Genomic DNA, 14,489 nt, shown 5'->3' with positions numbered 1-14,489 from the left:
ATTATTTACTTTTCTTCTTAATGATGTTAGATTCTAGCGAAACCAAAGAGGATTAAGCGCATCCCCTGAACAAGTCACTTTTTTTTTTGTTTTTCTCTCGAACCACCAGGCTTCCTCCCATCGAAAGATAGGAAATTGCAGGTTGTCTTATAAAGTCTCTGGAAAATAGGCCTTTTGATAATCACACTTGTCATATTGGGAGCAGGCAAGAGCAGGACAGGGACAAGCAAGAGGGCCCAGAGCCCTGGTAGGAAATAGCACTGTGACGGACCAGGGGCAAGGAGAAACGAAGGTTAAGTTCAGAGAGATGAGCTCAGACGAAAGGGCAAGTAGGTACTAAAGGTCAAGGCAGATGAGCATATGAACCCAGGAACCCAGGAACAGAGATTAGAAGGGATTTTAGAAGATCAGTGATGGTGAGAGGCTGAAATGCCAGTGTGCTGTGGCAGCATAGAGAGGGGATTAAAGCTGAGTGAATGTTTCAGAAGCACAGGTCCCAGCCACTGTCTCAGCCCCAGACAGGGGTAGAAGAGAAAATTCAAGGGGAGAAAACAGGGGGGAGGTTTCATTAAGCAGGAAAAAACTCAGAAATCCAGGCCCACAGACATCTGAGCAGGTTTGAGTGGACAGGGAGGGGTGGGGCAGGGGATGCGCCAGGAGCTAAAATGGACCACAGCCCAGAGACAAGGTGTGGAGTGCAACTTCCCAACCAAGATGTCAGGTGCCATGCAAACGCACCGGGAGGCAAATGCCAGGGTGCTAGGAAAGAGGAGCAACACAGTGAAGAGAAGTCAAAGTCCGGGGAAAATCTAGAGAGAACCAAGATACGGATGACTTGCTTACATGATAGAATTCATTTAATCCTTTGAAAATCCCTATGAAGGTGCTTCTCAAAGGGTGGTTCCCGGGCCAGCAGTATAAGGATCTCCTGGAAACTCATCAGAAATGTAAATTTGTAAGAAAATTCCAGGGCTGATAGCCATCTGTAGATGTTGTTTATTGGTGTCGGCAGTCTGAGTTTTTCTTTCCCTTTCCTTATTCTATTATTAATCACACTGGAAATGTACTCAATGTTTAACAAAACATTATTTAGCAAAATGAGAGAGTGTGAAGTGTGGAAAGTATAATTTCTGCCCAAAGGAATTTACAGGCTGGGTTAAGATTCCAACAAGATAGCAAAAAGGGTAAAACATAAAGTCGAGTATTGAAATAGCATGTTTCATAGAGAAAAACAAGGTTGGTGTGGAAAGAGCGATGCTCTTAGAATGATCTAGAACAGTGGTTCTCCAACTATAGACCCCAGACTACTATATTAGCACCCCCTGGGAACTTGTTAGAAATGCAAATTCTCGCCCCACCCTAGACTAATAAATCAGGAACTCCTGGGGTGGAGCCCAGGCCATTTTTGTTTAAGAAATCCTCTTAGTGATTCAGAATTGTGATAATGGATGAGATAGGTCCTATTAATATTCCTATTTTGCAAATGAGGAAACTGAGGCAGAAAGAGGCCCAGGGGCACGCCTCAGAATCATAATCCTATGTGCATGCAAACCACACATTAAAAATGCAGACTGTCATTCAGTGAATCTGAAGTGGAACCTGAAATTCTTTATTTCTGCCAGCTCCCAGGTACTGCTGGTGCTGCTGTTCTAAGAACCGCAGGAGGCATTGCAATCCTTACATGACTTTGCTGAGTGACTGAGTTATGGTTGGGATCCAGGTAATCTGATTCCAGAGACTGAGGCCTTAATCACATCACCCAGCTGCCACCCAGTATATGACAGTGCACAGTTACCCTATGACTGTGTGAGAGGGTGGAACATGAAATACCATCTTGCCGAAAATGAGGGCTCCATAGAAAACAGGTGGAAAAATTCTGATCAAGGCCCCGATGCCTAGCTTTCTGGAAACTTCGTTCTTGGCTAACAGACTCTCAGAATATATTATTAAAGGATGGTATATCCAGTATGCGATTAGGTTCAGGTGAGGGTTTCTTAACCCAGTTCTATCGGTCTAAAGCAGTGGCTCTCACACGTTAGCATGCAAGGGATTCACCTCGAGGGTGATTCAATAGGTCAGGGGTAAGGCTGGATCAGTTGAATTTCTAACAAGTTCCGATGCTGCTGGCCTTGTCCAGGGTCTCCAAGCCTTGAAGGCTAAAGTCATCTGAAATCACTCAATGAAAAGCAAGGGGCTGAATCATACCAGAACACACGAATGGAAACATTCCTTCAATCCAGGCCACGTCCTGAGGCTGAGAAATTGGTCACTCTACAAAGATGCCCAGCCATGGACCAGGGATGGCACCCAAATCCAGCCCATGCCCCACTGGTAAAGCCATGAGTTCTGACTTGGGCTGACTGCATCCGCTTGGATGAAGGTTATCTGTTTTCTCTGCTCAAAGGCTCTGTCTGCTTGTCAAGCTATATGCCCATGGGGCTTCATCTGCCCAGAAGGTGAACCTTTTTCCGATTCATCCCTCCAGGGGCCCACGGATTCCAAATTGAACAAAGGCATTTTTTAGCTGAATCAGTGGTCCTGCTTAATCCTATTTTATAATCACATATGTCTCATCATGGCAATCGTTCCTTTGAAATCTCTGTTTTTTCTTGCTCCCCTTGAATCTGCTTGTCTCCCTCTTTTGAAACAACTTGCATTCCACCTTCCCTTAGCGTGTTTTGTTTTAGGTGGACGAAATTGCCTTAGTTTGAGAGTACACACTCTTTGCAAAAGCCAGGGTCGCAAATACCCACAGCTGAACATTTCTGACCCATGAACACAGGCATCCTTCCACGCCCCCCACACAAGACCTCTCTATCTTCAGGAGCCATTTAGAGAGAGAAACCAGAGAAGCACCTGCAGCCACGGAGAAGCTGCTGTATTCATAGTACCCGATTAGCTATCAAGGTATCTGTAATAGCCTCCCCATTTCGCAATTCCCCATCCGCTCTGCTCTTGTGTGTCATGACATTATTCCCTCCACAAAGAGATAAGACAGAGCCTGCAAAAATGGCTGTCATTATTTCAGAGAGTGCATGCAGGCTTGTAATTGATTTATAATCAGCAGAAGTGGAAACATTACGGTCTTTAATGAGAGGGAACTGTGTGCAACAGACATTATGCCTGTTTTACAGGAGATATTCTAATGCAGGGTCCTGGAAGCCTTCCATGTACTGGTCTGAGCTTCTGGCATTTACAAAAAAAAAGGTAAAAGTGAAATAAGGCCCAGCATTTTCAGCTGCAGATTGTTCTGATTGCTCCAGAAATCTCCTGGCTTGGACATATTTAGGTGAAATCCCCACAGTTCCTTCGTCATGAATATTCTTTTCACTTGTAATCATCCTTTTGCAATGGCATGGCATTTAGAAACTGGGTAAAATCCGGCCCATTGATTCATTTAAGACCATATTAGTACCTCTTTGGCAGTCTCTAAAGAATAGCTTTTGATTATTAAAAGTTAAATGAAATAGAAGTGGACATAAATCATTTTGATTGGCCATGCTGAAGCCCTCCCAAGGGCCCACAGCATGCGCGGCTGACTGTTCATTTGGGGTTGATTTCTGGGTTTGGAGTTCCTGCAGAGTCTGGAGGGTCCTGGCATAAGCCCCCCAGGGAGACATTGCCCTGAGCAGAGGATGAGCAGGTGGTGAAGGGCCTGCCCACATGTCATCTCCTGTCATGGCACAGTCTCCCTTGAACTGTTTCCAGTTCATCTCACAGAACTCTGCTCAAAAGCCACTTTTTCCTAGAGCACTTATCTGATACTCACAACCCTCTCCGCTCTACCTACTCAGCAGACCCTTTTTATCTCCTGGTAGCCTGACCACATTTTTAAAAAGATTTTGTTGGGTAAGGGGAACAGACTTTATTGGGGAACAGTGTGTATTTCCAGGACTTTTTCCAAGTCAAGTTGTTGAACTTTTCTTTTTATTTTATTTTTTAAAATTTATTGGGTGACAATTGTTAGTAAAATTACATAGATTTCAGGTGTACAATTCTGTATTACATCATCTATAAATCCCATTGTGTGTTCACCCTTAGTTGTGGAGGGTGCAGCTCAGCTCCAGGTCCAGTTGCCCTTGTTAGTTGCAGGGGGCGCAGCCCACCACCCCTTGAGGGAGTCCGACCGGCAACCTTGTGTGGTCGAGAGCCCACTGGCCCATGTGGGAATCGAACTGGCAGCCTTCGGTGTTAGGAGCATGGAGCTCCAACCGCCTGAGCCACTGGGCCGGCCCCGCCTGACCACATTATTAGTGAAATATTTAACTCTGTGATTAGTTGCTTAATGTCTGTCTCACTGCCAGAAGATAGACTCCATGAGGGCAAGAAGCAGATTTGCCTTGCTCAGGACTCTTTCTCCCAGCTCTTTTGCACTGGGGCCAGGATGAGCTAGAATCAAAATCTGAAGCGTGTAAACTAAGGCTAGGCTGAGGAAGACAGTGATGAAAGGGTATGAGAAAGTGTAGGGACAGAGCCCCAAAGAGCAGTTTCCAGGCTCTCGGCCTCATGTGGAAAGGTGCTGGCTCAGGTAGTAAATGGCCATCAACTGTGATTGGATGGCCAACAGCTGTGGCTAGTTGGCCGTCAGCTGTAACCAGTGAGCCATTGGCCACTAATATAACTGCTGTGGCTACGCTAGCAAAAAATGGGGGCTAGCAAGAAGATGGTGGCTGAGCCTGCAAGCGATGCAGTGAGGGTTGCGAACAGTGTGGCTCCTGCTTCCTGTTTCTCCAACCCAGCCGCCAGCGAGACTATAGTGGTATGACTCCCCTACCTATGGCTCTGTGCGTGTTCCTTTTTGGCCTCACCATGTCCTGCGTTCTTATGTGGGGAGCGGGAGCAGAGACCCTGCCTGATGATTCCCTGCATGACAGAAAGTATAGGAGAAAGGTATGAGAAAATAAAGAATGAGTATGTTGTGTGTGAGGGGAAATTTCCCGGTCAGAGTTGGCAAGGGGTCCTTAGAGGTGAGTTGCACAAAATGAGGGAGGAGGATGAGGTATCAGATGCAGATGAACTTGAGAGAATGCAACCTTGTGTGGATCCAAAGTTTAGTCAGATGTGCATCCCCCGGGTTGCCCTAAAGGAGCTGTTTTAATCTGGGGTACCTCCTGGTGAAAAGAAGGACGGCTCTATAGATACAGTAAAAACCATCACATTGTAGACTTACTAAACTTTATGGTTGTAAATGATATCTCAATAAAGATACTAATAAAAGATTGGGGTTTCCTAAGCATGGGGTCCCTCAGCTATGACACAGACCTACTGTCATGCAGGGACTCTGGTCCCGCTCCCCGCACAAGAACACAGGATATAGTGAGGCCAAAAAGGAACACCCACGGAGCCATAGATAGGGGAGTCACACCACTATAGTCTCGCTGGAGGCTGGGTTGGAGACACAGGAAGCAGGAGCCACAGGATCTGCAACCTGCCATCCGCTTCTCTGCCTGCCTGCCTGCCAACTCCCCCTGCCAGCGTAGCCACAGCAGTTATATTAGTGGCTAATGGCTAACCAGTAACAGCGGATGGCCATCTGATTACAGCTGATGGCCATCTACTACCCGAGCCAGCACCTTTCCACGTGAGGCCGAGAGCCTGGAAACTGCTCTCTGGAACTCTGTCCCCACAGCTAAAGTATGCAGACTCCACCTATTGTATCCACCCCCACATCATCCCCAGCGTACTTGCGGAGTGGGGGACAAGGGAAACTGTTGCAATCATGAAGCTCATGCTGCCTGCCAAGAATAATAAAGTCCTGTGTCTCTGACCCAGGAGACTCACATCTTCCGCCAGCCTCTATGAAACTGGCAACCGAACTCATCATCTCACAAATAAGGTAAACTCTCAGGCCCTTCAGAGTGTTGACAGATGATTTCATTGAATCAAGAGGGCAGGGAGATTTTCAAGGGAGGGAGGCGGGAGCAATCAGCATCATCAAATGCTGAAAACAGAGTCAAATATAAGGACTAATAATATTAATAATATGCACCCTTGGCTTTAACAATAAAGGAAACACTGGTGCCCTTCACAAAAGCCACTTCTAGGAAGAGGTGGGAGTTGAAGAACGTCGTACTATTTTACTAACAATTGTCACCCCAATAAATTTAATTAAAAAAAAAAAAAAAAGAACGTCATACTGCAAGTGTCGATGCTGCATTTAAGTTATGTCGCTAAGAAAGGAGAAGACAAGCAAGAAGGCAACTAGAGGGGAGCAACTCAAAAAATAGTCCAAGGCTATTTTTATTTCACTGATTTTTGTAGACTTGAGAAACTCAGATCAATGTAAGTATCTAGTACAGTGCAAATTAAAGCTGTGCTAAATACGTGCTAAATAAATGACTTTTTAAAAAATAAAAAGCCATCTGTATGGAAAGAAAGGATGGAGTGGTGACACAAGGTGACAGGCCAATGAGGTAGCATGGATGGATGCGTCCAGGACTTCAGAATATGACACAGATTGATGTTCAGACCTGGCCTCCACCACTTATGACCTGTGTGACTCTGACCTATGCCACTCATTTACCCCTTGAAGGTTCTGTTCCCTCATCTAGAAGACGGGCTATAAATAACATCAATCTAAAAGACTGGTTACGAGAATTAAATACATCGTATGTATAACCGCTCAATAAACATCAGTGCTTATGAGTCTTATCATTAATGTATCATTATTGTGTAGTTATGGTGCAGCCACTAGGTTTTCAACAGAAGTCCCACATGCAAGAGACACCCGCTACAGATGCAGGAGGGGGAGCTGGCCCCAGAACACGCAGCCCTGGGAGCCAGCGGTAGCCCTGCGGGGAGCAAGAAAACAGGTTTACTGGCAGAATTGGCTTCTGCAAGGATTGACGTGTCTGCTTATCTCCTCGGCCCTGGTGTAGCTGCTGTCGAGCTGATGCACTCACAAGGCAGGAGCCTTTTCCTGCCAGATTAGGGTCTGCAACCTGTCCAACGCCTGTGATTTGTCTAAACACATACGCTGCCCCTGCTGAGATCTGTGCAGAGCATTTGGACACAGCCTCATTTCTGAGACTCTTCAAATGTTATTTGTTGTACAGATCTCCTGCTGGAGCCAATCCTTTGTAAGGAGGCCCAGAAATCGGCCCCGCAGTGGGGCTCACAGGGCCTGATCTGGGGCCCCCAAGAAGTGCAGCGTGGCCCCCTCTGGGCCACAGATTTCTGTAAAGACCCGGTAACACATGAAGGACTATCTGATGGTGATGATGAGGGTGTGGGGAAAACCCAAGGGTGAAGCTGCCCCCATTGAGGAATTAACTACCCCAAGGCTCTGCCAGAGCTTCCCACCATCCTTAGAATATTCCATATCAAGGAAAAAGTGGCCATTTTTCTTCTTTTAATAATAGCATTTTTTCTGTTTATATTCATTTTAGTGTATTTAGATGAAACAGAAAAAATTGAGATGAAAATAAAAGCATACATACCCTACCATCACAATCAATGACTGTGTCTTAATATGTGTTTCATAGTGTTATATGTGTGTGTGTATGTAGGCATGCAGATGTTTGTGTATATAAATATGTATGTATATATATGTACACAGTCGTCCCCCCTTATCCACAGGGAATACGTTCCAGGACCCCCCTAGTGGATGCCTGAAACTGCAGACAGTACCGAACCCTCTGTATACTATGTTTTTTCATACATACTATCTTTTCACTTAAAGGAGGCCCCTTGCGGCTTCTCTTTGGCATATCCCAATTACCAGCATCACTCTTTTGAGCGTCGAGGCCATTATGAAGGCAAATAAGGGTGATTTGAACTGTGATCCCGTGACACTCAATCTGATAACCGAGACAGCTACTAAGTGACGAACGGGCAGGTAGTGTGTACAGAGTGGATACGCCACACAGAGGGGTGATTCACATACTGGGGTGGACACAGCAGGACAGCACGAGATCTACTCCGCACAGGGCACAATTTAAAATGAATGAATGGTTTCTTTCTGGAACTTTCCATTCAACATTTTCAGACTACCATGGACCGTGGGTAAACGAAACCATGGAAAGCGAAACCGTGGATAAGGAGGGTATTTCTTGTATATATTTGCTTGTTCATCAAAATTAATATATTGAACACATTGTTTCATAACTTGCTCTTATCACTTATATATGTATAGTGAAAATGTCATGAAATATACTTCTGTACCCTGATATTTGATGACTCCATTCCAGCATTTACTTTATCAGTCCCTTTTGCTGGACATTTAGGATGCTTTCAGGTTTTCATTCTGTTGCACACATTTGCGGATAATGTTTTTCCTGTCTTTGGTGATTCTCTTAAGCAAATTCCCAGAAGTACAATTACCTATTGGAAGAATGTGCACATTTAAGGTTTTAGATATCTATTGCCAAATGATTTTGCAGGAAACGTGCCCACGTACATTTTCACTGTGCTACACTGCGAATTCTGTCCATACAATTACACCTAGTTGTGCCCTAAGTATTGTTCTTTGTTTTTCTTTATTTAAGGGGCCCCCGACACTGTAGATTAGACATTCCACTCAGAATGCACGCCATCTATTTGCTTGACAAAAATGCTTTAAAAATTACAAGTTTGCATTCTTCAGGCTAATGTGTCACATAAGAAAGAAGCCCGTTATGAATGGAGCCACAGACCTGCCACCACACACCATGCATTTTACTCTTCACCTCAAGGAACATAATCCCAGAACAAGATGAGCTTGCTTATAACTTTCATTAGCCTCTATCAGCCTTTCCCTGCAGGATGAGAATTGTCTGAGGCTCAGGTATACACCTTTCAGCACAGGTCCTGTCCATTGAATCTGATGTAGAACTTGCACTGTAATTCCATGAAAGCTGGTCCCAGCACATGGGATGTTTCTAAAGAGCATATAAAGCTTCTAGGAGAGAGCAAAACAGGGGTATGGGCTGCTATTCCTGTTTAACTGATTAATTGATGATCAGAAACCATTTAAGGATAAGCAAGTTACAGAATCCCACTCTCTAGAAAGGAAAGCAAACATTCTCTACAACACAGGCCATAGGGTTTATCTCAAACTATGAGCCCACCAACTGTTCCCTAACCACTGCCAGAAAGAAGGGCCACGGGCATCCTCTTCTGGAAACAAAGTCGCCGTCTTTATTTCTTTGACTTGAAACTGGTGGATAAAACATGTCTAGCTTTGGTGACTTAGTGATTCCTCAGCTTATCTTGGGAGCGACAGCAGGAAATAGCATTGTTGAAAGTTAGCCCTGCTGTAGGTGTCTTAGGGAGACTCTTGCTCTTGATGTGTCTATTCCAATTCCTTTGGAAATCCCCAGGCTAAGTCGCCCCAGCCCTGTTAAATGGAACAGAACGTTGACGAGTCTGCAGGCTGCTCCTCTAGGCACTGGGACAGAACAAAAGCAATATCTCTTAAGAAATCCGCCACAACCTTAGGCAGCCTCAGATCAGGGCTGCAGTTGTCTCCTGGGTAACAGGTGTCATGACAGACGCCTCGTATTTTGTAGAAAAGATGTTAACCTCCTCCCAACTATACTGTTGAATCTAAGTCTGTACTTAACTAGCCAAGCAGGCATTTGCCCGAGAGCCTAGTGTAAACTGTCTACCTTCCAATATTTCCTGAAATATAGATGAGGGAGACAATATGGTGGGGGTTTGTTTCCTAGAAGAAATTGTTATTGAATCTGTTCACTCAGGATATACATTTAAAGTATCCCAGGAAGCAGATGCATCAGCAGAGAGCTAGGGACCTCTGCCCTATCGTATTGCCCACCCACTCCCTCTCTCATCAGCCACATCCCCAAATTGCTTTTACACCAAGCATTATTATGTGGAACAAGCCTACGAAACTCACTCACGTGCCCTCAATAAGACTGCAGTGGAGACTGCTTTCCTTACAGCACACGCTGTTTCTTTATGAGGACTCCTGGGAACAATTCCTGTCTGGCCTGTGTGAACAACAGTTAGAATTTTTCCCAAGCAATTGGTTTGTGTTTATCTCACAGACATTGTGAACTGTCTATCTGACAAGTTCCCTTTATTCTGTTGGCAGCTCCGCTGCTGTGGCCTCGTACGTAAGCAGCAGACGTGGAAAAACAGCGTTTCAGCGTGATTACCAGTTCTTTTCCTCCTATCTGGTGCTGCCTCACTTTTAATTTAAACTATCTTGTCATGTTTTATGTCCCCATTGTAAGCCACCTGAAAAGCATTCCACGAAATAAGATTTGGTTTACATGGAAAAGTAGATAAATAAATAAGATGGGGCAAAGCTCCATACCATGTATTTCCATGTATTTTCTCCAAAACATCGATTACATTCTGCTTTAACATCCTTCCACTGATAGACCCAAGGTTTACGGCGTGCGGCTCAGATCGGCGGCAATAACGATCGTAAAATCATTGGGCACCCCATATGAAGGTACTGAAAGTATTATGATTGTCCTGTCTCATTCTCGTGACTCAACTGAGGCAATGCCATTGAAAGGTCAAATGATGCATTTAATACTGCACTTTTATACTGATTATAATGAAGAGCCCACAAAACACGACTTAATATTTGAGTGACACGTGGAAGTTGACTGTGCTCGCCTGTGGTCTATGGGCAGCCCCGGAAGCAGGAGGGGCAGGCATGAATGTTATGTTCATTCTGCCACACTGCGAAGGAGCAAGGAGGAACTGCCAGCCCCCAGATGTGCCCTCTCTGCCCCAGGGATTTTCCAACAGCAGGAAACAGGCTCAAATGCAAGAAGAGAAGTGATCCTATGAACTCCCATCAAAGTGTGCTGGGTACGGGTCAGGAACCAACATCCAAACTATGTCAGCCAGAAGAAATTATAGAAATCTTGTAATAGATGAGGGTGGGGGTGACTGGTCAGCTTCTTTCAATCAATATCCCTGTTCCCTTGAACCAGGTGACATTATGCTGCAATGTCAGAAATAGTCTCTATCTGCATTTGTCCGGCACAGTAGCTATTAGATGCGTGTGCAACTGGGCACCTGAGTTTTGAATTTTATTTTAATGAATTTCAATGTAAATAGTCATAGTAAGTGTGTCAGGTTGCAGGCTACAAAAATCAAGGTATGCACGTCAATTGCATTTCTATATACTAGTAATAAGAAATAAGAAATTGACATTTTTTAAATGCCTTTTATAATAGCATAAAAAATAGGAGATGCTTAGGGGTAAGTCTAACAAAAGACGTGTAAGACCTATACACTGAAAATTGCAAAAATTGCTGAGTATAATTACTGATGATCTTAAACAAGGGAAGAAACATACCATGTCATGGTCAGCAGACTCGTTAATGCTAAGATGTCAGCTTTGCCCAGAGTGATCTATAGATTCAATATAATCAGTCCCCATCAAAATCCCATGGGCTTTTTTGAACAAATTGACAAACTGATTTTAAATGTCATATGGAAACGCAAATGTACCCAGAATAAAAAATATCCACTTTGCCTCTACCCTGGGAATTGGGGCTGAAAGGACAAAGTTTATTGGACAGCAGTCTGGCACTTTTATGTCTGTGGTCTCAGTTTCTCCGTTTGTAAAATGGGTATACTGATGCCTACATGACAGAATTAGAGGTTAGATTTAACAAGATCACAGAGGCAGAGCATCATCCAAGGAGCAGAGGTACTTCAAAAATATCCCTTCCCCTTATCCACCAAGCCCTTCATCACTGCACACACTTTCTTCCCTTACCAACGCAGATGTGACGACATCCTCGCTCATCCTTACCTGGAGCCAAAGTTTGTCATGCTGAGACCACTTCCCGCCAGCAATGCACTGAAACGTGGCATTCTGCCCCACGTTCACCTCGACGTTTTGGAGCCGCAGAAAGTGAGGTGCTTTTCCTAAGAGAGAAACCAAAGAGCACATGAGGACAGAATTCAACAGCCTGTACCACTTCCCTGTGGGCAGATGGCAGCTCAAGAGGGGCCCCGGGCTCAGTGGAATTTGTGCTTGGGAAGTGGCCTGACTTGGTGAACAGCTACTGTTGATCGATCACTTACTATGAGCCAGTTACTATTCTAAGTGCTTTACACTCATCTTCTTGCCTAAACTTCACAGAAATCCAGGGGATGGGAAGTATCCCCATTTCACAGGTCAGAAAATTAAGGATCTGAGGGGTTCTAGAGTTTGACATGATCAGACAGCCAGAAAGTGGGGGAGCCAAGACATGAATCCACGTCTCTGAGAACCTCAAAATCCTTATTATTAGCTGCTGGGCAATACTGCCATGACTGGAAGAAGAAATTGAGGGACAGAGGGTATTCACCATAAAAGATTCCTCCCAGTAGCCCGAATGAGCAGAAAGAAGAAAGCTGAAGGGAAGCACCTTTGGGCCTGAGACCTTCACACCTGGCCTTGGTAATGAAGCTGATGATGAAGATGATGAGGGTGAACACGGAAGAACAGTGAAGGGGAAAAAAAGGTTTTGTTCACTTAGTGTGGACTGTGTGATTGGTGTCACATGCAGTGTCTACAGCATAACCCATTTAACCCAATGCAGCTGGGAGCGGTATTGTTATCTCTGTTTCACAGTGAGTGAACTAAGGCACAGGAAATTCAAGACGTGTTCAGAGTCTACGCTTTTCACTCTGAGCGATGGTTTCTCCTGAAGACAGGAGGGAGATGGGACGTGAACTCTGGAGACATGGCTAACAGAAGAAAGGACTTCCAAAGGCAAGTCACAGAGTCCATACGCAAGCAATTCTAGAATTAAACATATGTTTTATGTTGGATAATTTGGGTTCATTTCTTTCCTCATTTGTGGAGACAAGTCCTCACCTATGGGAGCTCTTCAGAGAGGAGTGGCTTGATAACCCATATCTAGAATAATGTGTTTCTTCACTGAGGCACAAAAGTGCCAAGGGTCCCTGTCACATCAACCAAATCAGTGATGACCTGGCCATGAACTGCCCCCAGGATGGAATCAAACGGCGGGTTGTTTAGAGAATCAAGGAAGTTCAACACGGGCCTTTGGCCAGCTTTCCAGAGGGAGTCAAATATCCAGAAAGACAAATAACAACAATAACGCCATTTATCGAAAACTCCTGCAATGCCGGGCACTGTGATAAATGCTTCGGATGTTTCATCTAATTTAGCTTCATAACATCCCTATAAAGCAGACACTATTATTATTTCTCTTTTAGAAAAGCAGTAGCCAAGGCTCACCAAGTTTCATGTGTCCAAAGCTACACAGCATTAATGACAGAAATAGAGCTCAGAGCAGATCCACTTTGGCCCCAGACGAGCACCTTCTCTTGCTTCCTGGGCAATGAGAGGTCAACGGGATCGCCTGGACCCCAGGGTCCAAAGACAGGGCTCGCAGCAAGGCTGTCCTAACCCTCCAGGCTCCCTCATTGCTTCTGAATATTTTACCGCAAGTGACCCCTTCCCTCACCATTTGTCCCCATAGCCTTCACCCTCCAAAGTGTCTGGTCTGCGGAACCATGTCACCACGGGTACGTTTCAGCGAAAGCCAAGAACCTTCCTGTGATTAGGCAGACTCGCCGTGCAAAAACAGGCACCTTCTACTCAGGTTTTTAAACAAATAGCTACAGTTCAGAGACCCCCTCCTGCTGCCTTCAGGACCTCACAGCTCAAGCAGCATCCACCGTCCGAAGCCCAGGGAAGTCTCCTTGTGGGCTTCTCAGAGTTGAAGATTCTTTGCATCTAGTCAATCTGACAAATGTCAAGCGGCTTTGATTGTCTGAAATTGTTTCCTCTTTGCTCTCCTGTATAATTTGTAATGTTATTTTTGGAACTATCAGTTCAAGTCAATTCTTCAAGTGGGAATACTGTGAACCTTGTAAGCCCATTTATGCCACAGGTTTAAAGGGGGAAAGGAGATCTACTCCATGCAGGGAGGGAGGGTAGAGTCTTAGCTGCAATGTCGGGAGGTTTAGTGTTGGGTTTACAAATGGACACCTTCCCTTCCCCTTGGGGGACACTGAGCAAATAGCTTAACCTCTGGGATTCATGCAGTTAAAAACGGATGTTCTCTGGATGGATGGCCCTGCTTTCTTCTGAGCCTCCCCTTCTTCTCAGCAGCAGACTTCTTGCCTTAATTCTTTTAGCTCCAATCCCTCTTTTACTCTCCCTTCTAGGTTCAGTGGTAGAGAATTTAGAGACGTAATGGCCTCTGGTGTTAATATTCATTGCATGAAACACTGATGGTCTCTGCTTTTTGAGCCCTGGTCTCCTCCCCAGCTCATGACAGATATCCCTCTCTGGATATTCTCCTTATGCTGGGGACCTGTGTGGTCCACTTCTCTGAGCTCCTGGCCTCTCTGAACCTCCTCCCGTCCCCCCACTCCGGTCTACACCTGAGCCTTGTGCGCTCTGAACTGTCATTTTCCCCAGCATCTACAGCTCTGGGAAAGAAATTATCCTACCAGCATCAACTCAACAACCTTCAGCCAAACACAGTTGACCTTGAGGCCCAGACCAGCCACCAGCTTGTGGTTTTAAGTATTCCACACTCACTCTCCACTGAAAG

General features: G+C 45.1%; 1 protein-coding gene across 18 annotated transcripts in view; it reads right to left on the bottom strand.

Annotated features, from left to right (window-relative positions):
- PTPRT (protein tyrosine phosphatase receptor type T) overlaps positions 1–14,489 on the bottom strand; it is a 1,016,018-nt gene that overhangs the window by 586,332 nt on the left and 415,197 nt on the right. For all 18 annotated transcript variants that reach the window (XM_074318312.1, XM_074318303.1, XM_074318302.1 and 15 more), the window contains exon 5: positions 11,723–11,838. In XM_074318312.1, coding sequence (XP_074174413.1) covers positions 11,723–11,838 — 116 coding nt within the window. The remainder of the gene's footprint in view (positions 1–11,722; positions 11,839–14,489) is intronic.

The sequence above is a fragment of the Rhinolophus sinicus genome, linkage group LG13, assembly GCF_036562045.2.
Source record: "Rhinolophus sinicus isolate RSC01 linkage group LG13, ASM3656204v1, whole genome shotgun sequence".
NCBI lineage: Eukaryota > Metazoa > Chordata > Mammalia > Chiroptera > Rhinolophidae > Rhinolophus > Rhinolophus sinicus.
Note: the sequence above shows the minus strand (reverse complement) of the source record. Positions and strands in the feature narration are given on the sequence as shown.